This window comes from Temnothorax curvispinosus, unplaced genomic scaffold (genome assembly GCF_003070985.1).
Source record: "Temnothorax curvispinosus isolate PA1 unplaced genomic scaffold, ASM307098v1 QBEX01010309.1, whole genome shotgun sequence".
Classification (NCBI taxonomy): domain Eukaryota; kingdom Metazoa; phylum Arthropoda; class Insecta; order Hymenoptera; family Formicidae; genus Temnothorax; species Temnothorax curvispinosus.
Genome location: NW_020220089.1, coordinates 190708 through 213517, shown reverse-complemented (window position 1 = coordinate 213517; position 22810 = coordinate 190708). Strand labels below are relative to the sequence as shown.

At 31.8% G+C, this 22810-nt stretch overlaps 1 protein-coding gene and 1 pseudogene across 1 annotated transcript; both read right to left on the bottom strand.

Annotated features, from left to right (window-relative positions):
- Nucleotides 1–3699: 3699 nt before the first annotated feature.
- On the bottom strand, nucleotides 3700–6047 carry LOC112460088 (annotated as a pseudogene).
- A 1630-nt stretch (nucleotides 6048–7677) lies between these two features.
- On the bottom strand, nucleotides 7678–10569 carry LOC112460090 (lysosomal aspartic protease-like). Its single transcript, XM_025024588.1, has 8 exons — nucleotides 10435–10569; nucleotides 9701–9927; nucleotides 9191–9309; nucleotides 8846–9045; nucleotides 8611–8733; nucleotides 8397–8529; nucleotides 8170–8262; nucleotides 7678–8094 (listed from the first exon to the last, which is right to left on the bottom strand). Exons 1-8 carry the CDS (start codon nucleotides 10506–10508, stop codon nucleotides 7939–7941), a joined length of 1125 nt encoding a protein of 374 aa, XP_024880356.1. The 5' UTR covers nucleotides 10509–10569; the 3' UTR covers nucleotides 7678–7938.
- Nucleotides 10570–22810: the final 12241 nt, after the last annotated feature.

Sequence of the window (22810 nt, the reverse complement as noted above, 5' to 3'; positions counted from 1 at the left end):
AAATCTCATTGTCTTCGTTGGTGATGTGCCTTGGTCCTACAGTCGTTTTCTTCATGTCCGCGTTTCTTGCAATAGTTGCAATAGCTGCCCTCCTTAGGTTGAAACCGAGGTTTCTTAAAGGCTTTATTGCATTGCATTTGCAATTTTCTTAGCTGGAGTCCTCCTTCAACTATTTTAGCTTTACTATTTTAGCTTTAGAAAATGCCTGATTCAGAGTATTCAATTCGAAGGAGTACAAAAAACTTCCGATTTTCGGTTTTATGTTGTGGCAAAAGACCTCAATTGCCTTTTTTTGATAAATTTCCTCTTGGATGCGACTAGGTATAATTCCAGTTTTTCGTGACTTGAGCGTATTAATGATCTCATTATGAATTTGAAAGAAACGATTTATGAAGTCGTCAACAGTCTCATTATGTCGCTGGATGCAAGTGTTTCTCTGAACTTCCAATACAGAGAGATTTCGGGATGGCAATGGCAATTGATCTTTGTGTCTGTCTATTTGTAGCTCATCTATTTGATTCTTTAAATCTTGTATCGCGTCTGTCATTTGGGTCATTTTGTCCAGTAATAAGCTCAAAGTGATCGCTTGTTCGTGAGAAGGGCTTTGTGCGTGCGACATGGGAGCGGTTACGAACATTTTTGATTTTAATATATTGGTGTCCGTATTTGATTCCGTTGAGGTGTCGGAGGTAATGATTTTTCCCCTCTGTAGCTTGTCCATATGATTCGGTTGGATCCAGTAAGACAAGATAATCTTTCTTGGAAATAATTAGCCCGGCCAGTATAGCGTAAAAGTGCTTGGACTTCACTGGCTTTTGCATTAATCCGCTGCTATCAATTGTAAGATTTGTGATAATTCTTATTCCAAAAAAGAAGAGTTTATTTTACTACTTCACACACAGAAAAATAATCATTCTACAGCCAAGAAAAGCACTTTCTTATTTTATTTTACTTTTTTAAAGTAAGTTTTCTTACAACAAAGAATATTTTCTTGCTAATGGTTTTCAAATATTTTGACACAAGTCGTTGAAAACCAGAATATTGTTTTACGTAAATGTAATGCTTATAATGATTTTATGGTAGATTTGCGGATTAAGTATTTGGTATGCTTATATATTCCCAAATCTACCATAAAGTCATTGTAAGAATTTACTCAAATTACATTTACTCAAACAATATTCTTGACTTGTGTGTTAAGGTATTTGAACAGTGTTAAGATATTTGAACAGCCTTTCCTTGGCTGTAGAATGATTATTTTTCTCTGTGTGCACTTACAATAATTCTTAAATTTACGCAATAGTAGTGACTGTGTCGTAAGTCGTAATAAGTATATAGCGTATTGAGACCTTCAGAACTGTTGACGAACTGCTGGGAACTGTCGTTGCAGTTCCTTCTTTTATAGAGCCCAAAAAGGATTTATCGCTTTTCCGGACAGTTTTTGTTGGTCTTGGTGACTCATTCTAAAAATTTTTGTTTCTACAAATTATCGTAAAGGTATGCATTCTATAGCGAACGATAATAATCACAAGGGTCTATCGCTTTTTCGGGAAAAGGTCTATTTAGTCTATAGATATTTATCTTAGGTGTTTTTACAGAGTTATTGTAATTCTCCGTCTGTATATATACGGCGTTCGAACCAAAATGATATCTGCTCATAACTGTAAACCTTGCAAGCCTGCCAGAAAATATTAAATAAACGATGTTTAACAAAGTGACTGTAAAATCGTCAATTACAATGGGTTTGTTTTCTATTGCTGAACTAGTGCAATAGAAAACAGACCCAATGTATAGACAGATATTTGAATTTTTTCAAAATTTTTAAAAATTATATTAATTTTTTTAAAAAGGTAGGAAAAAATAGTGTCGAACATGACAGACCCACGTATACACTCCGAGGGTGCAAAAAAAACGTATACAGACGAAGGGTTAAGGGTATACATTTTTAAGGTAGGTGAATGAGGGTCATAAGAAAGCAAATTTGAATAGAATGTCGCTTGCAGATTGGCATAAAAACTGCATTGAGTTCGTATTCCATTTGCAGAACTTTTAATTGTCGACATAATCCGATTGCCAGCAGAAACTGAGCGAAAACTGTCATTTAGTAACACTCTAAATGGAATATATCATTAAACTGATACGAAACGGCAGATCCTGCTAGGTTTCTGCAATTAATTTGCTATTCTCATATTCTACTAGCAGATTTCTGTTATAATTCTACTGACATCCTACTGACAAACTTTTAATGGATATTATACTTTGCAAAATCTGTCTGACAAATTTGGCTAATTGGATTTGACGATGTTCGAAAAAAAAAAAAAAACACGTGTAGTCGTGTAATATTAATAATATTAATTCTTTGACGTTTAATCGCGCCTCGAAAGAATCTCCTTCGCGATATGGCGCGCCCACCTTTTATTGTCACTTTATAATTATCGCGGATACGCGAGTTTTACAACTCTTTTATCGTGACGCAATCATGTCCGCTTAAATCGACAGTATTACGCCGACGTTATTGCATCACGATCAACCGCATTACGATTATCACGCGACTCAATCGTCCGCGTTTCGCGAAAAAAACGTCAAATCAGCATATACCTACTCGTCGAACGCGCGTCGATAATTAATCGCAACAGCCACGTTAGGGAAACGTGACTGATGCATGTGCATTAGAAACGTCGCGTTTCAGTGCAACACTCTCACATATGTGTTTGATTTTGGGAGGCATAGAAAAAATGTAGCGATTGATTTATCGTCACGTTCAATTTTTAACGCGCCTTAATGTTTCTCTCGTAAACTTCTCGCAAATCTATACGCAATCCGTTTATTGCCGATAACTTATCGTGGATAGATTTTTTTTTCTGAAATCAGGATTTCGTGCGAGCGAAATCGTCCGGGTAGACAAAAATCTAACGCGAAGCTGTTTCCGCGTAACTCATGGACGCTAGCTTATTTGAAATATTCATCGAACGCGATTTTACAAGACGACTACAAACTCGAAACTAGTTATTCCGCCTTGGTTTCACAACAAAAGTGCAAATTCTGCGGTATAACGCAAATTGTAGTATAATGAACGCGTACATATTACAAATTATAATATTCATTGCATGACTAAAAGTATGAGGGATATTCGAAGCAATGGCCTAGTTTACACCGATCACTTGATACGCGTATTAAATAGTAAATAACTAGTAAATTAGTTTGATTATTGGCTGATCAGCTCAAATATACCATTTGATACGCGTATCAAGAAATCGGTGTAAACTAGGCCAATGCATCGAAATAAGTCATACTCTTATACATATTATAAGCAGAATGTTATATGATATCTTGTATTCGTATGTAAGCAGAAAATTTATAAGAATAAACGAGATAATATTTTTCGGGATACTACATTAAGATGAGATTGGAAGGGCGATATATGAAATCATTATTCAGTGTAAAAAATATGTACTTCATTTTAATATACTTATATACAATAGTTGTATTCACAATATCTAACAATTCGATAGTTGCCGAAAGAACAAGATGTACCAAATCGTTGGTAGAATAAGTATCGCATATCTTTCTTCTAATTCTCACATACGTTTTAATTTAAAAATATACCATATAAATAGTCCAAATAAAATTGCAGACCATATGTCAGTCGATATTCTAAAAAAAAACTATGACTTATTTGTTTAGTAATGTCACTTAGATTTTCTAATATTTAATGATAACTTCATGAGAAGACAAAAAATGTTTATTTTGCAATGCGAATCCTACTCGGTCGTTCTTCATGTCAAATACGGTGTAGTACCGACCAATAAATACATCGCCCAAAATCCACTCTATACCATCAGGTAGATTAACATCTTGGAAGGCGGGCACGCAAATATCTATCTCGTCTTGTGTGATCTATGAGACATTAAATATGGCATAATATTTCTATTCTAAAAACAATTTAAACCTATATGTAATAATATTCTTTACCTTCAAGACATAATCTTGACCAGTGAGTGGAAACCTTACCACCTATGACGAAATTGATATCGGGCAAATTAGAAATCTCGTTGCAGTCCACCTTTAAACAAAGGTCAATGTTAGTAATCCATATTAATAATCCGTAACTTATCAAACATTTATTAATTTATTTTAGTAATTTATTTAAGATAATTGTGAAAGCTGCCATTAACGAAAAGGATCTATTGATTACTGTTCCATTATCATTAACACCGATCTCTCTGTTAAGAGCTGCGATAGTGCGATGGTTCACACATCATAGAAGCGCCCGTGTCGACGACAGGTTGACAGCCTTCCGAGCAAGAGGTGTAATTTTTTACTTGAATCCTACAGTGGGATAGTATTACCAATTAGCTGACATATAATCCGTGGTTGACATACGTATAATTTAGAAAAAAAAAACTACATACTTATCCATGGTAATTTGCCAGTATTTTTTAATAGTAACATTATATAACATACGTAAACTCGCCCTCGTAATGGGAAGAATCGGTGCCACCCAATATCAATTCACCGTTGATCACGTCCGCTTGATTTCTGTATGAGTTGTATATTTTTTACATTTGCATTTTACATTGCATGGAAAGGCAAAGTATGTAATTAAAAAAATAGTATTAAACACACGTAAGGCATACGGAAAGATACATACCGATTTAGATAGAAGCTAAAAATTAGTTGGGACACCACGTGTTGATTAATTATGTTTTGGAAGACAGTAGGCTTTTCAAAGGCAGATAAGTCGGGATAAGCCATCCCCAAAGTGCCGTCGAATTGTACATCGTCAAAAAAACTTGTCGTGAAATTTCTCTATATTAATCCAAATATATATAACTAACAGTAGTTAAATCATCAAATATATTTCTGTTTATATTTTTACTTTAACATGCAAGCTGTTTTGTATAAGAAATTATTTATATCTTTAAAGGAAGTGTGACAAATAATGTAAATAAAAAAGTATGTAAGTATGGAACTTAGCTACATAATATTTACCTTACCACTGACTCGAATCTTTGAAACGGTTGCTTTAAAGATTTTATAACTTTACTTGAAATGTAAATGGAATAGATACAATTCTACAGCATTATTCTTATCTTATATTTTTACTTGATATCAATCATTAAACGAGAAAAAAATTATTAAGATTATTTTAATATACTTGAAACATTAATTTTTTAAATACAAATGTAAGAAATATAAATAGGAATAATAGAATGTCGGGGAGGTAGCGATGTTATACTTACAGCAAGCAGGTTGGCTAACGTCGCAGTTTTTGGATGGCACCCAGAGATCTGAGAAACCAGTGTCGAAAAGTACTTTAAATGTTTGCGGTGGAGTTCCAATTTCGATAGTACCGTAGTATTCATAATTTAGATAATTAATCAGAGATACGTTTGCCGTACCCGAACGCAGTAGTATCATAGTTTCCATCGAAAATTTTTTAACAGAAGATGTCTTGTGTAACGGAATTCTTGAAACAACATAAAAAAATTTCCGTTATATTATATGCGTATATGTATCGTATAAACGCGAATGTATGTACATATCGTACAACATAAATACGAATTTCAAATAATTTATTTGATCATTTTCGAGCAATTCTTATTTAAAAACTATTAAAACCTCAACATTTTGGCATTGAGAAATAAATGCTACCTGCATATATATATTTACGCATTAAAATGTAGTTAGGTATTTTAAATGCGAATTCCTCTTTTCATGATGCTAAACTCATTTAAAATAAGATTTTCGAAGGATTCCTCAAAGCATCTCTTGTAATTACTTGGCTCACTTTATTCCGACTTTCAAAATGCGTTTTTCTTACAGATTTGATACAATTATGGTACTTGAAATTTATTTGATAATTATTTATCGCGACATCCGCGGTGATTCCAAGTAGTTGGAAGCGCGATCTCTGTACGGTATTACAATTTATCGTGTCGATATGAATGTGAATCGATTGTATATAACATGTATACTTACCTATGCAACTCCGCGTTGATCGACGCGAAGTTGAATACCGAGATTACCGTCACAAAGAGCCGATACATTTTCCTGAATTTCTCGACGACTGAAGCTACAAAAATCAAAATCGTTTTAAGACCGTTATAACTGCGAGTCAATCCACAACCGGTACGTACTGACAAAGAACAGGCAGTCAAATTAAAGGCTTTAAAGTTTATACAAATTCTCTGAGAGCCTAAGAGCTCTTTTCATTAATCCAATCGACTCTAAAAATTGCGTTTTGCATATACGTAAATATTTCATTAGCACAACTCAATGTATTAAAAAAAAGTTAATGATTAATGAGATGAAATTGATCTTTGAAAATACGTATTGTTTGAGTCGGTATAACAGACTTATATGTATAAGCAATGGTATGTACATTTATTCCAGATTTACATACAATAGCTTGAATGTTAATATGCTAAATGGTGACAGACTGTATCAATTGCATTTTAGTATTAAGTACTGTATAGTGTGATATTTTCTCCTGATATTAGAGTAGAGGCCTATTGGCTTGTAATCATATCAAATTTTTGCAAACGTGTATTGCTATAGAAAATATTATCGTTGTTACATTACATATGTTTCAAAATCACTCGATAATTATCTCGATAATTAGTACAGTACGCAAGTTTTTAAAAGTAACATTTTCAAAAAGTTAATTTATAATATTAATGATAGTGAAATACCTTAACCACACAGTTTTCTCGATATTACATCAATTAATTATAATACATATGACATAATAATGTTGGTATCGACAGATTGGTATCATTGAGTCCACAATTTTATATAATTATTATTAATAAACAAGAGATTTATGTGTATACCTTTGTATGAGCATAAAAAATATAGAAAATTGTATATTAATTAGAAATGCGGTTATTTATACAGGCAGAATGTTATACGATATCTTGTACTTGTATGTAAGCAGAAAATTTATAATATACGAAATAATATTTTTTGGGATACTACATTAAAATAATATTGAAGAGCGAATATATAAAATCAATATACAATGTAGAAAGTATATACTTTATTTTAATAGAAATCGTGGATAAAAATAATATCACATATCTTTGTTCTAATTGTCACATTGTATGTATTCATTTAACAACATATCACATAAATAATCACAAATATTCTAAAAAACTTTGACACATTTGTTGAGTAATGTTCTTTGTGTATCATATTTTATTTAACACTAGCAGTAGTTAATACAATATGCAAGTTTCTAAAAATAACAATTTCAAAATATAAGTTTATAATATTAACGATGAGATACCTGAACCAGTTTTGCAATATTAAAACAATTTATTAATTAGAATACATACGACATGATAATATAATTTTCGTATCGACAATTTGGTATCCATGTGTCGAAAATTTTGGATAATTTTTATTAATAAGCAAATGATTTATGCGTATATACGTTTGTGTAAGCATAAAAAATGTAAAAAGTTATATATTGATTACAAATGCGGTATGTCATACTTTTATACATATAAGCAGAATATTATATAATATCTTATATTCGTATGTAAGCAGAAAATTTATAAGGATAAACGAGATAATATTTTTCGGGATACTACATTAAGATGAGATTGAAAAGGCGATAGATGAAATCATTATTAATGTAAAAAATATATACTTCGTTTTAATAGACTTATATACAAGTTGTATTCGCAATATTTAACAATTCGATAGTTGCCGAAAGAACAAGATGTACCATATTGTTGATAGAATAAATATCGCATATCTTTCTTCTAATTCTCACATACGTATTAATTTAAAAATATATCATATAAATAATCCAAATAAAATTACAAACCATATGTCGGTCGATATTCTAAAAAAACTATGACTTATTTGTTTAGTAATGTCACTTAGATTTTCTAATATTTAATGATAACTTCATGAGAAGGCAATCAAAATTTATTTTGCAATGGCGAATCCCACTCGGTCGTCCCCCATGTCAAATACGGTGTAGTACCGACCAACAAATGCATCGCCCAAAACCCACTCTATACCATTAACCGGAATAACACCTTGGAAGGCGGGAATGCAAACATCTATTTCGCCTCCTGTGATCTATAAGACATTAAATATAGCATGATATTTCTATTCTAAAAACAATTTAAACCTTTATATAATATTATTCTTTACCTTCAAGATATAATCTTGACCAGTGAGTCGAAACGTCTTACCACCTATGACGAAATTGATATCGGGCAATTTAGAAATCTCGTCGCACTCCACCTTTAAACAAAGGTCAATGTTAGTAATTCATATTAATAATCCGTAACTTATCAAAAAGTTATTAATTTGTTTCAATAAATTTATTTAAGGTAGTTGAAATCTACCATATATTGAAGAAAAAGATAATCAATTACCATCCCATGATCAACACCGATCTCTATGTTAAGAGCTGCGATAGTCTGCGGTGGTCCACCTATCATAGAAGCGCCCGTGTCGACGATAGCTTGACAGCCTTCCGAGCAAGAGGTGTAATTTTTTATTTGAAACCTACAGTGGGATAGCATTACCAATTAGCTGACATATAATCGGTGGTTAACATACGTATAATTTAGAAAAAAAACTACATACTTATCCATGGTAATTTGCCAGTATTTTTTTTCAGTAACATTAACATACGTAAACTCGCCCTCGTAATGGGAAGAATCGGTGCCACCCAATATCAGTTCACCGCCGATCACGTCCGTGTGATTTCTGTATGGGTTGTATATTTTTTACATTTGCATTTTACATTGCATAGAAAGACAAAGTATGTAATTAAAAAAATAGTATTAAACACACGTGAGATATACGGAAAGATACATACCGATTTAGATAGAAGCTAAAAATTGGTCGGGACACCACGTGCTTATCAATCATGTTTTGGAAGACAGTAGGCTCTTCGAAGGCAGATAAGGCTGGATAACCCATTCCCAGAACGCCGTCGCATTGTGCATGGTCCCAAAAACTTGTCGAGAAATCGAGCGCTTCTCCGAATGTCTGGAATGAAACCTTAAGGCCAGCAATCTGCGAAACGTTGATATTATTAATAAAGTGTAATTGCGCGCATTCTTTTTTTTCGAAGAACGATAGCAACATGTGCTTTTTAGAAAATTTTCATAGATTATGACTGTGATTAGAATTAAATATCATTTACTTGACAAAGACTTACGATTACGTCATCATTAGATAAGTTTCCGTACACTCTGCCATCGTGGTAAGGAATATCAAATGTAAGTCCGTCTTCCACGTATGTGGTGGAGTTTGTATTATCATATTTATTATGCTTTACTGCACAAAAAGTAGTAAATAAAATTAAATCAGTTAATATTAAAGAATCTCTAGAAATATAAATTTTTCTATATTAATCTAAATATATAACTATAACAGTAGTTAATCATATATATCATCATATATATTCAGTTAAATCATCAAATATATTTATGTTTATATTTTTTGCTTTAACATGTGAGCTGTTTTGTATAACATTTATTTGCACACTTCAGATACAATTTTACAGCATTATTGTTATCTTATATTTTTACTTGATATCAATCATTAAATGAGAAAAAAATAATTAAGATTAGTTTAATACTTGAAACATTAATTTTTTTTAATACAAATGTATATATAGGAATAATAGAATATCGGGGAAATAGCGATAATGTTACGATATACTTACAGCAAGCAGGTTGGCTGATGTTGCAGTTTTTGGATGGTACCCAGAGATCTGAGGAACCAGTGTCGAAAACTATTTTAAATGTCTGCGGTGGAGTTCCAATTTCGATAGTACCGTAGTATTGAATATTTAGGTAATTAATCAGAGATACGTTTGCCGTACCCGAACGGAGTTGTATCATAGTTTCCGTCGAAAATTTTCCAACAGAGGATGTCTTGTGTAACGGAATTCTTGAAGCAACATAAAAAAATTTCCGTTATATTATATGCGTATATGTATCATACAAACGCGAATGTATGTACATATATCGTACAACATAAATACGAATTTCAAACAATTTATTTGATTATTTTCAAGCAATTCTTATTTAAAAGCTATTAAAGTCTCAACATTTTGACATTGAGAAATAAATGCTACCTGCATACATTTACGCATTAGAATGTAGTTGGTATTTTAAACGCGAATTCCTCTTTTCATGATGCTAAACTTATTTAAAATAAGATTTTCGAAGGAATCCTCAAAGCACCTCTTGTAATTAGTTTTCTCACTTTATTCCGACTTTCAAAATGCGTTTTTCTTACATATTTGATACAATTATGGTATTTGAAATTGATTTGATAATTATTTATCGCGAATTCTGCGGCGGTTCCAAGATGTTGGAAGCGCGATCTCTGTACGGTATTATCATTTATCGTGTCGATATAAATATGGATCGTTTGTATATAACATGTACACACCTATGCAACTCTGCGTTGATTGACGCGAAATTGATTACCGTGATCACCATCATCGTCACGAAGAGCCGACACATGTTTCTTAAATTTCTCGGCGACTGAAGCTACAAAAGTCGAAATCGTTTTAGGACCGTTATAACTGCGAGTCAATCCACAAGCGGCACGTACAGACAAATAACAGGTAGTCAAATTGCTAAGCGTTCCATTATATACAAATGTGCGTACATAGCCTTGTGCTTATAAGAAGGTGAGCAGAAGGGCAGAAAAACAAACAAAGCGTTTCAAAGCTTTGTGTTCGAACGATATTAGAACCCGCTTCGAGATCTCGGATGGAGAAAAAGAATTGACCATGCAATCATATTTAAGCAATTCGACAATTTACTAATGCGATTGGTCAGTTGCCGAAAATTTAAGAATTTTATCAACATAAAGAATTTTGTCAGTTTCCAAGAATTTTCTCAATTGTCAAGAATATTTTACATTTTTAAGAATTTCTCGAATTTCTGAAAATTCGAGCTTTCAAATCCGAAAAATCAAAAAGTTTCGTAAAAATTAAAAGTCTGGAAAATTGACGAAGTATTACAATATAATTAGAAATAATCAGGAACAAGGTAAAATAAATCATAACTTCAAGCGTTTCAATTCTCTCGAAAAGAAAACGAAAGAAGAATACGACGTAGAACGTCTTATCTCGACGCGATTGTCCTTTCGTCTTTTTTTAATTTACAATGTCAATTTGCACGGAGTTTTGTTTGGCAACGTGAGTAATAAAAGGGGATGGAATAGTGTAACTATTAAAATTCTGCATTTTTTTAAATATTGATTATTTGGTGTACAAGGTGAGGCATCTGGAACGTTTTACGAGATACATTTGTCGAAGGAATATTACAAGTCACTTCGTGCGTCCGCTATGTGTAAATTTTGTACTTTTTTTCTTCCGCTATACATGTCGAAAGATGTGTGTACGTGTTTGCGTGAACTAAATAAATAATCCGCAATTAACGAGGAAGTTGTATTGCTACGATGGACAATGCGCACGACCGAAAAACGTTGATCGTTAACGATATCGTTAACGATTTTTTTATTATTTACATGATTAACGCGATATTATAATGCGATCCAAAAATTGCATAAGTAAAGTTTGCATCGAAATAAATCAAATTCTATTGCGTTTTTCCAAATTTTGACAAATAAGTGACGAGTTTCCAACAATTTAGGTACGTCAAACACAACTTGTAAAAAAACGTAAATTTCTTCAGTTACATTACTGTTGCAATTGCATATTAAATTTTAGTATACGTTTTTAACATAAATCCTTGTTTCTTACGCATTTTGACAATTTTTCCCGATGCCAATCGATATCTACGTAAAAAGAAAGGTAGAAAGAAAGTAGAAGAGATTCGGTCGGGGATGTTTCACACGCGAATATATCTCTTCAGTTGTTCTTTCTCCGCTTAAGTCGTTTTGCTCGAGAATAAGCGTCAGAGCTACTTTAGATAACAACTGAAAAACTTCTAACAATTTTTGCAATCTTTGGATGATCTGAGTGACAATGACTCGACCGGGCACATTTTGTATGTACGTGTATGTACGTGTGTAATTAATTTTCGTGTAATTAACGTGTCTCCCGGAAATTATGCCTATGCGTGTTAGCCTTCGCGCCAATAAATACAATAATTAATTACCGATAAAAATAAATACGAAGCAAATAGGTAATAAGTCAATGTGGCGAGTTCGTGTGTGTATATACATATATATATCTATATGTATATATATACATATATATCTCAGCACGTGTATGTCGCATGGTCGTAATGCCAATTAGAGACGGCCGTCTGTCGCGTATATTGCTTGCTCGGCTCGGCGAAACTCCGCGTCGCACGAAGGGAGGGTAGATCGCTCTAAGCGTTTTGTCGCAAATATCGTGATAAAAACAAAAAAGAAAGAGAAATAGGTAACCGCATTAAAAAAATATCCGACTCCCGTATATCGTTCAGTCGATCAGGACCGCGCGTGACGGGCACGCGTTTGGAAGCGCCTATACGGCGAGCTGATAAATGATAACTCGGTAATGGTGAGACCCCCTTTTTTTTTGCGTTTTTCTATCTTCGCCGTCGTACGCGGAGTCGCGTCTATGTGGTATACGTGTCGCGTCGCGTCGCCGTTACGAACGCACATTAGTCGACGTAATTAGTCGGATTACTTGTACATTGTTTCCGGTACCAACCAACAGCATACAATTGCTTCGCCAACTTCGGAATACGCTCCGCCGTTAAACCACCCTGTCCGCTCGTCTGTCCGCGAAATAGCGTCCGCAACCATCGCCGCGTCGTCGGTTCGGTCTATTCGCACGAGCTCGGTTTCAGACCGCGTCCCGGATAAGAGAGAAAAAGGAAGGACCCGACGATTTAAAATTTATTGCGACGGAATACAAGAATACAATTTCAGTAATCGTTAACAGAGAAAACGTAATGTTATGTATATAATATATATAACACGTAATTACAATGTCCTATGACGTAATTAAATATTAATATAATTAAACTTTTAAATAAGCTAAATACAATAAATCCAATAATTTATTAGATTTATTGTATTAGCTTTTGTTACTACATTAATAATTTATTATATTTAATTACATTAATAATTTAATAATTTTATTATAATTAATAAATAATACATTAACATAAAATTATATATGCAATTTCTCGACTATTCTACATTTATGGTTTATCTGACCGTGAAAACCGTTTCCGCAGACAGGGATGTCTCAAACTGAGCTTTTTCACGTAGAATAGCGTCGTGAACAAAAAGGACGATCAAAGGAATTCCACCTATTATTATAAAGAACATTATCGGAGGACTTTGATGAGCGTATGCGAGGAATAATACAGTCAATCTGCGAGGTCTAGCTTTAAAATCAACCGATGTCGTAGCTATTTGAAGATGCGAATTTGCGTCGCGCGCAATATTTCACCCTCTTTTTTTTTTGGCACAATCGCGACGGACAGGGAAGTTTCGCAGTGGTAAAACGTCCATTTGTATTCGAAGAATTGGATAGTGCACAATACGTCCCATACGAATATAGGAAAATAACTATCACGTATAATCATCAATGTAATAATTATCAATAATGTAATAATATATGATATAATCGTAATTAAGATTGCGTATGTGTATATATGTATAAATATTTTACAAGGAGTGTGGTGTGTGATAGGGGGGAGGGTGTGGGGGGGGGGTAGAGGCTAAGAAGACCAAAATCAAATGACGCTAATTAAGCTTTCTTTATTAAGGTCTTTTATACAGATACGAGGGCGATATCTGTCTCTACGCGACCGTGTCCTGCCCGATCGAAAAACCCCAGCTTCGCGATGAAAGTAGGAATAATGTATACATTTCTTCAGTACGTGTGTGTGACGCGCACATCTTCGCTTACCACCTCCCACGCAAGTGGCGAATGCTTTCCGATCGAAATTTGCGCTGCGGCGCGGGCGCCCTACGGAGCGACAGCACTTTTTGCTTATCTTTGGAAGTCATACAGGAACATACATCAGCCCGAAATCATCGTGAAGAACAATTTTTCTTATAAAAAGGAAAATCTATCTAAAAACCGATAATTATTTAACATAAACCGACAATCTTTTCCGCACGTCATAAAAACATATTCTTTGCATGTGCTCGTAAATAAAAATTCCACCGTTTTTCATTTTCTTGAAAATTATGCCGAAAGTCGACTTGGTGTCTCGTCAAATTTGCGTTCTTTCTTTTTTCTTTTTTTTAAAGCGGTCGGTCTGGCGGGAAAATGGGCCTGATATATGTATCTGCTATAAATGTGTCTCGAAAATATTCTTGAAGCTCCTTAATAGACTTCTTTTTCTTTTTTTTTTTTTACTTTAACTTTTAGTCTTTTCTCTTTATCCTTTAGCACTCGCGAAATATAAAATTGTATCCCGTGAACCATTGGACCACGCTTAGTGACTATGGGCCGTCGTGATTCCGCCAATCCGCCTGCGTTTTCTCTTCGTTATCTTTCCTGATGTTGCTAACAGGACACATCAGCAACGAGACTACAACGCAATTTTGTAAATTAAACGAATGATAATTGGTCCTATACAGTTACGGAGAATGTTGTCGATTATCCTCCGGCTGGGTACGTTCGTTAATCACTTGAGAAAATTAAATTTAGGTTTCGGATATGTATCAAGAGACACGGTAGTGTCTCGCGCCAAGTACACGCGAAGCGAGACCGACCGTGACTCTTTTACGCGACGCGACGGGTTGCGAGTACCCGAGATGTTGAGATCTCAATAACGAGTAAACGGATCAAGTTCTAAGTAGGCTTGATCGATAGCTTGGGGTCCAATTAGGGGGGGAGGGTTTCTCTTATAATATCCCGCTCCGTGCCCTACGAGCGGAGATATTGCGACGCAAAATCCAAATGTGAAAATTTTTTATTAAGATACTTCTTTTTCTATCTACTTCTAACGCCGACGTCTTATATGACACTACAAAAAGGCGTGATATCCGTACAAAATTACCTTTTTCAAAAAAAAGGTAAAAAAATGCGCCAAGTACACGCATAGTAGTATATATGTATTATGTTGTTACCTCAAAAAAAACAAAGTGGTAGTATTATACCTCGAAATAACACCCTGTACATATTGTTTATACAATGCGTAATACTACAAAAAGGCGTGATATCTGTACAAAATTACCTTTTTTTAAAAAAAGGTAAAGAAAGGCGCCAAGTACACGCATAGTAGTGTATATGTTGTTACCTCGGAAAAAAAAACAGTGGTAGTATTATACCTTAAAAAAATCTAAGTAACAAGTGGTAGACGAAATCTTTGTATCTTGAAAAATCTCGAAAAAACCTAAACAGTAGTATCTTCACCTCGAAAAAAAAAAACAAAGTAGTAGTATTATACCTCGAAAAAACCTAAGTAACAAGTGGTGGACGTAATCTTTGTATCTCCAAAAATCTCGAAAAAACCTAAGCAGTAGGAGAGACCGGGGCTAAGCCGACACTATTTTTTCAAAGGCAATTTTTAATATTTAATTAAAATTTTTAGGCAAATTCAATGATATATATTTAAAGAGTGTTTCTTCAGGTACAAAATTGATTCAGGAAGTTTTGCTGTACGTTGTACGGCTTTGTTTTGCCTCCAGGAAAGGAAAAGTGACGCGAAGACAAATTTTCGAATTGAAAAATGACGGGGCAAACTCGACACCCCGCTGGGGCAAACTCAACACTTTGTTTGATCGACACAATTTGATCTGGAACTTATTTTTTTATTGTTTAAAAATAAAAATACATTGTTTATCAAATGAAAAGACATTGTGTATTAGAAACAAAAAGTCGGAATAAAGTAAACAATTATTTAAAACAATGAGAAAAAAAAAGATTAAACTTTTAATTATCTTTTTCTGAACTGTCTGAAAAACAATTTATACACGTAAACTCGCGATCAGATGTGCGCACACATTCGTCATGAGCCATACGGTTGCATAAGATGCATTATTTGTTATTAGAAGCTAATGAAATGTTTTCCGAACACACGCAACAGATGTTCCTTAAATCGTCATCAGAATCGGACGAAACAGTGACCTTTTTTGCGATAATGTCACTTTAGGTTAGTGTCGTCTTTGCTCCGGTGGCGTCGTGTCGACTTAGCCCCGAACGTCGTTTTTTACTTTTGTTACTCCAAAAATATATAAATTTTGAAAATATGCAAAAATTATTATCGGATTCGTATAAAGCATCGAATTTCCCATCAAAATCACTTACCGGTAGATTCGCAAGAGTAAAGCTCGATGAAAGAGTAGACATTTTCGAGAGATCAGAAAAATTACTTTTCACTATCAAAAACACTTATGTCGCGTTAAAAATTACACTATAACTCAGAATGGTACCCCGTACGTTGATAATACTGGCACATAAAAACGCATTTACAGTAGCAAAGGCAAGTTTCTACGATAGATTTAAATTGGCAAAAAGCCTAGTGTCAAGTTCGCCCCGCTGTCGGCTTAGCCCCGGTCTCCCCTATTATTTTTATTTCCAAAAAATTATTACTCAAGTGATACACATCACAAAATTACGTTACCTTATCAAAAAATGAGTCGCGCTTCAAGTGATCTATTATTACAATTACAAAAAAGAAATGATATCTCTTTTTAAATTACAGCGCCAATTACAGAGAACATATATTTTTCGAGATACAAAGATTATGTCTACCACTTGTTACTTAGGTTTTTTCGAGGTATAATATTACTACTGCTTTTCTTCGATTAGAATAAAAAATTGAATCATGAAGAATTACACAGAGGTAACAGTACAAAATACAAATATTTTATTAAAATATTTAAACCCAACAAGGGAATACAAGGTATTTAAATACAAAGTTTATATATGTATTTTAAAAGATTTAAACGCATCGCAAAGAATTACAGAGGTAACAGTACAAAAAATAAAAATATTTTATTAAAATACATTCTAAATTCATACGAACGATTTGTATGAAGGATGGATGCACATAATCCCTGGCGCGTAACGATAATGACGTTACTAGAATTTTTCTACTTGTATATATAAGCAACGGCGATACGACAAAAAATATTTAAAAAAAGAAAATCCGAGAGAAAAAGAGAGAGAGAGAGAGCGCGGAATATGTTTATTATCTTTTGACAAAAAAGAACTTTCTATTGTCTTTCACTTATTACCTTTTGTTTTTTAAAAGTTGTTTGCCAGATCATGTGTGTCGTAATTAACAGATTTCTCATTTGCGACGTTGTATGATCTTGTCAATGGAAATTGATACAGATGATGCGTTGTGACGAGCCTCGAGGTTACTGCGTAACTACATGTTATTATCACATATATTGTTTAATCTTTTGAACAACATTTTAAATTGAAACCTATAACTCAAAATAAACGCTTAAATAATAACTTAAATATTTGTTTAAGAATTTATTCGTTCTTTCTTTTAAATTCTACGAATTATTATTAGAAAACAGTCAGTTTATTAAATGTAGTAGACATAAACTGTTACCCAATTTTTTCATTTTTAAATTCTGTGGAACAGAGGAATGTATCCTTATAAAATACTTGAGAAAATAATTAAAAAAACAAAGAAAAATATAGAGAACAATATACATTGTCAGTAAAAACCGAGAAGAATATTTTAGACATTTAAATGGTTATATTATTTAATTATTAATTTATAAATAATATAAATAACAAGTTCTTTTAAATGCAAAATTAAGAATCAATTTTATTACAAATTAATTACAGATATGATAAAATTACATATATATATACGTATAATCTATAATTAAGAGACACTTGGTTATGTTCCAATTGTATAATAAAATATTATTTTTTTACTGCGTGTTCTATGAGTGGAGATATTACAATGCAAAGTCCAAATCAGCAAATTTACATTTAAGAAACGCCATTGTCGTCGTTATATTTAATAACAGTATTATTAATGATAAGCATAGTTTTATTAGTTCTAAAATATATTTATACTTTACAACTTTTATGTAATTATAAAAGAAGGTGTGCCCAAAGTTAAACTCAATTTACGATAACTTTACGAGTTAATGCTCATACACAGTTGGAAAATTTGTGTTAAATATAACATAAATCACATTTTTTAAACGGACAACTCAAATTTTTGTGTTAATTTAACATAATGTAAATATGTCAAATTATGACACAAATATTATGTCCATAATTTAACACATAATAATAAAAAGTTTGATGATATGTGAACGAAAGTACAAACATCTGTATAATGATAAATATAAATAAAAAACATGTTAATTTAACATTTTTGTATGTACAATAGACATATCTGTATAATGTTAAATATAAATGAAAAGAATATTTTTTTTAACAAAACTACATTATTTTTATATTAATCTTACAATTAAACATAAAATGTGTTATTTTAACATTTAATTTACTTAAATATGAATTTAACAAAAATAAATCAGATAACATAAAATAAGTTAAATTAACACATAAGTATGTTACATTTTTAACACAAAAATTTTAACAAGGACTTTTTTAACAAAAATACACAAAATTTTTTACTGTGTACATATATCAATCGTATCTAATATACATAAAAGAAGGCATGATATCTATAAAAACTTACCATTTAAAAAAAAGGTACTAAAAAGTGTTAAAAATGTGCGCCTGACCTACAAAAAATATGATACCAAAAAATGGCACCAAGTAGGAATAAATCTTTGGAAAGAAGCTATTGTATATTTTAATTTTTGAAAAGAAGCCGTTGTATATTATTAAAAAATGTAATTAATATTAAAAAAACTAATGTAAAAAAAACTTGGATGCTATATCAGATAACTTAAATTTATAATATATTAATATTATTTATAATATATTTTATATTAATATATAATATTCAATTAAATCATACTATTATGTTCACCCTATACATACACTCTGTAGAAAAATAATTATTCTAGAGCCAAGAAAAGCACTTTACTTATTTTATTTTATTTTGTTTAAGTAAGTTTTCTTACAACAAAGAATATTTTCTTACTAATAATTTTCAAATATCTTGACACAAGTCAAGAATACTGTTTTGAATCAATGTAATACTTATATTAGGTTTATGATAGATTTGCGGATATACAAGCTTACTTTTTACTTAATCCTCAAATCTACCATAAAGTTATTATAAGCATTACATTTACTCAAAACAATATTCTGGTTTACAAAGACTTGTGTCAAGATATTTGAAAACTATTAGTAAGAAAATATTCTTTGTTGCAAGAAAACTTACTTAAACGAAATAAAATAAAATAAATAAGTGCTTTTTTTGGCTGTAAAATGATTATTTTTTTGTGTGTATGTACACACATTTTAATTGCTCTTAAATATTTTTAGATGTAGCAGTGCCAAGTTTGTTTGCATTAAATTTATATTTTTAAATTTTTGATTAACATTTTTAAAAATACAATAGCTTTTTTCCAAAGATTTATTCCTACTTGGTACAATTTCCTGATATGATACTTTTTGTAGGTTTTGTAGGTAGACAGACGCATATACTTGGCGTCTTTTTGTGCCTTTTTTAAATAAAAAGTAAATATTTATAGACATATAATTACATAGCATATAGTATAAATGAGATACTCGAAATCTTACTAATGTCCAGATATTGTTTTACGTATCATATTTTTGTAAATGTCAGTTTTTTGAAATATAACAAAACAAGTTTATTTTTATTTATCGTCAATATTCCAATATCGTAAATGTCTCATAATACTATAAAGCAACATGTTTAAGTTAAAAAGTAACTTCTCATTAGTTAAAGATTAATTATATACCAATAACGTGGACAGATGTTGCGGAACTATAGCTTGCAGATATTACGACTTATTGCCATATCGTTTATATATACAATTCGGAAAACATTTAATATATTCCACAGATATCAGCTTCGTATCCATATTTGTTGATGTGTTTGCTGTTGCGGTTGTACCAAATAGATACCGTAGTTGACGAGACTCCACTGTACGTACGTAGCAAACTCTGCAATACTGTTTGCATAGGGCACATCTCCTTATGTTACTATCTATGTATTCAGTCTGTAAAATTGGCAGGAATCTTCTATATTGTATCCTACAAAAATATTGTAATAACTTTGTTTATTGCATATTATTAGATAACAATTAGTAAAGTAGATCCCATATTTTCAACAAATTTTTTCCTACAGTTCTTTATAATCAATTTCGAGTCCTAGTTTTTCTAGCGCAATCGAAGAAAATTATTAGCTATTTAAAATGTATTTATAAATACGTGATGTAATATATATATATAATGTCGTATTGTATTTTCAATGCTTTGTTTGCAACAAATAAATTCATATACAAATGTTCTCATTTGCAATCAAAAATATGTATTATTCCAAAAAATTTTAAACGGGTTTTTAATATTCAATGTTGTGTGTATTAAATTTCATATCAGTAATTAAAATTCATGTTCGTGTATGAATTTAGCTATACAAATGCAAGCATTTTTATTTTAGATACCCAATTTGTAAATTTCATTTACCGTGGTATCGTAAATGTGTTGTAAATTTCATATCTTTTTTAACAGTATATGTAAGGATCTGGGGGTTTATTACGTATCTTTTCACGAGGTGGAAATGCGAAAAGTGAACAGATTTACTGGATTTTGATCAATGAAATTGTAGATACTCTAGTGAATCTCTCACTTTTCGTATTTTCACTTCGTGAAAAGATACGTAATAGACCCCCTGTTCTCCTCACAAACAAAATTGACCAGTCTCAGCGTTTTTAAAAAAAGATTACTAGATTCGAAAATAATGCCAGTAGATACTTTTTATTAGGACATCCTGTATACGCATGTATGTATGAACGTATGAAATATTTTAATAGAAGAAACAAACCTATGTCGTTGTATTACTGCAACTGACATTTCTTCAAGGCTTAGACTTACAACGTCTTCTGACTTACAATATCTTTCGGTTATACATGGATTCATCGAAATATCTATAACTCTCATTGAAAAAATTTCTTTTGGCAAATATAATAACGAATTATGTGATACATTTAAAGTATCAAGATTTTTCATATTTCCAATGCTATGTGGCAAGTTACTCAACCTGTTATGGGAAATATTTAGTTTCTCTAAAGCATTTAACTGCCCGATATAATATGGTAAATGGGTTATCTGTAAATTATGATATATTATTAATAACCTCGGAATGAATTATTAATCATTATTACTAATAACGAATTAATTAATTAGCTGTTTTATTTGTGATATCTTATTAGATATCAAATGACATATGACTTACTGAATTATTGCTCATATCAAGGTCACGTAATGCATTAGTAATTTCAGCTTGCCTTATCCATAGCCACCCATATCCATGGCAAAGTCCAATGTGATTTTTTGACAGATCAAGACATCGAAGAAAAGGTAAGGTTCCCAAATGCATCGGCAAGTCACCAACTCTATTGTTTGATACATTCAAAAAATTAAGAGTTTTTATATTTCCAATGCTTTGTGGCAAGTTACTCAACCTGTTATGGGAAATATTTAGTTTCTCCAAAGCATTTAACTGCCCGATATCATATGGTAAATGAGTTATCTGTAAATAATGATATATTATTAATAACCTCGGAATAAATTATTAATCATTATTACTAATAACGAGTTAATTAATTAGTTGTTTTATTTGTGATATCTTATTAGATATCAAATGACATATGACTTACTAAATTATTGCTCATATCAAGGTCACGTAATGCATTAGTAATTTCAGCTTGCTTTATCCATAGCCACCCATATTCATGGCAAAATCCAATGTGATTTTTTGACAGATCAAGACATCGAAGAAAAGGTAAGGTTCCCAAATGCATCGGCAAGTCACCAACTCTATTGTTTGATATGTTCACATATATTAGATTCAAAAAACTTGTAATGTTATTGAAGTTTCTGAAGAGTGGGTTGTAAGTTGTTGAAAAGTAAGTTGTTTTTAAAATTCTACATATTTTCTCAGACGCAGGTTTTACAGGTAAATTTTCTTTGACTCCACATACTTTTTTAGACGCAGGTTCTGCAAATAAACTCTCTCTTTTAGACATATCTGCGATCTGTATTGAGAAAAACTATGCAGATTTAAATTTGGTAAAACAGCTTTGAACCTACAATATTTAATATACATATATACATACAGTACAAACATAGCTTTTAAAATAAATAAGTTAATAACAAAGATTAATATAATTATTATATATATATATTATTATACATATATTTTATTCTCACCAGAATGTTAAGATTATATCAATCTTCTTGCAATGACACTGTTAATGGCAAATTGATATTTCATGGACGTTTTATGTTGAAAAAATAATGATAATCTTAAATGTTGTGCAAACTTTCTTGTTTTTTATTAGATAACTTTGTTCTATGTTTCTGTTCTGTGTAATCTAAGAAAACTGTAAAAGTTATTTGATGTATGGTATGGTGTTGGAAACATATAAGTTGTGCAAAAGATTTTGAATGACTGTAAAAAAAATTACAAATTCTTACAATCATATCAGGTTAATTTTGAGAAATCTGAGTTTATTATCTTCTTATAAGAAACAACTTTCTACAAATTATCTTTCACTTATTACCTTTCGTTTTCTGAAAGTTTTTTGTCAAATAATATGTCGTAATTAACAGATTTTCCACTTGCGACGTTGTGCTCTTCTCAACGGAAATTGATACAAGTGATGTGTTGTGACGAGCCTCGAGGTTACTGTGGTATTGCTTTAGGTACCGATATTATATTGTGTTTACATTCTTATAATTCTTTCTTAGGCC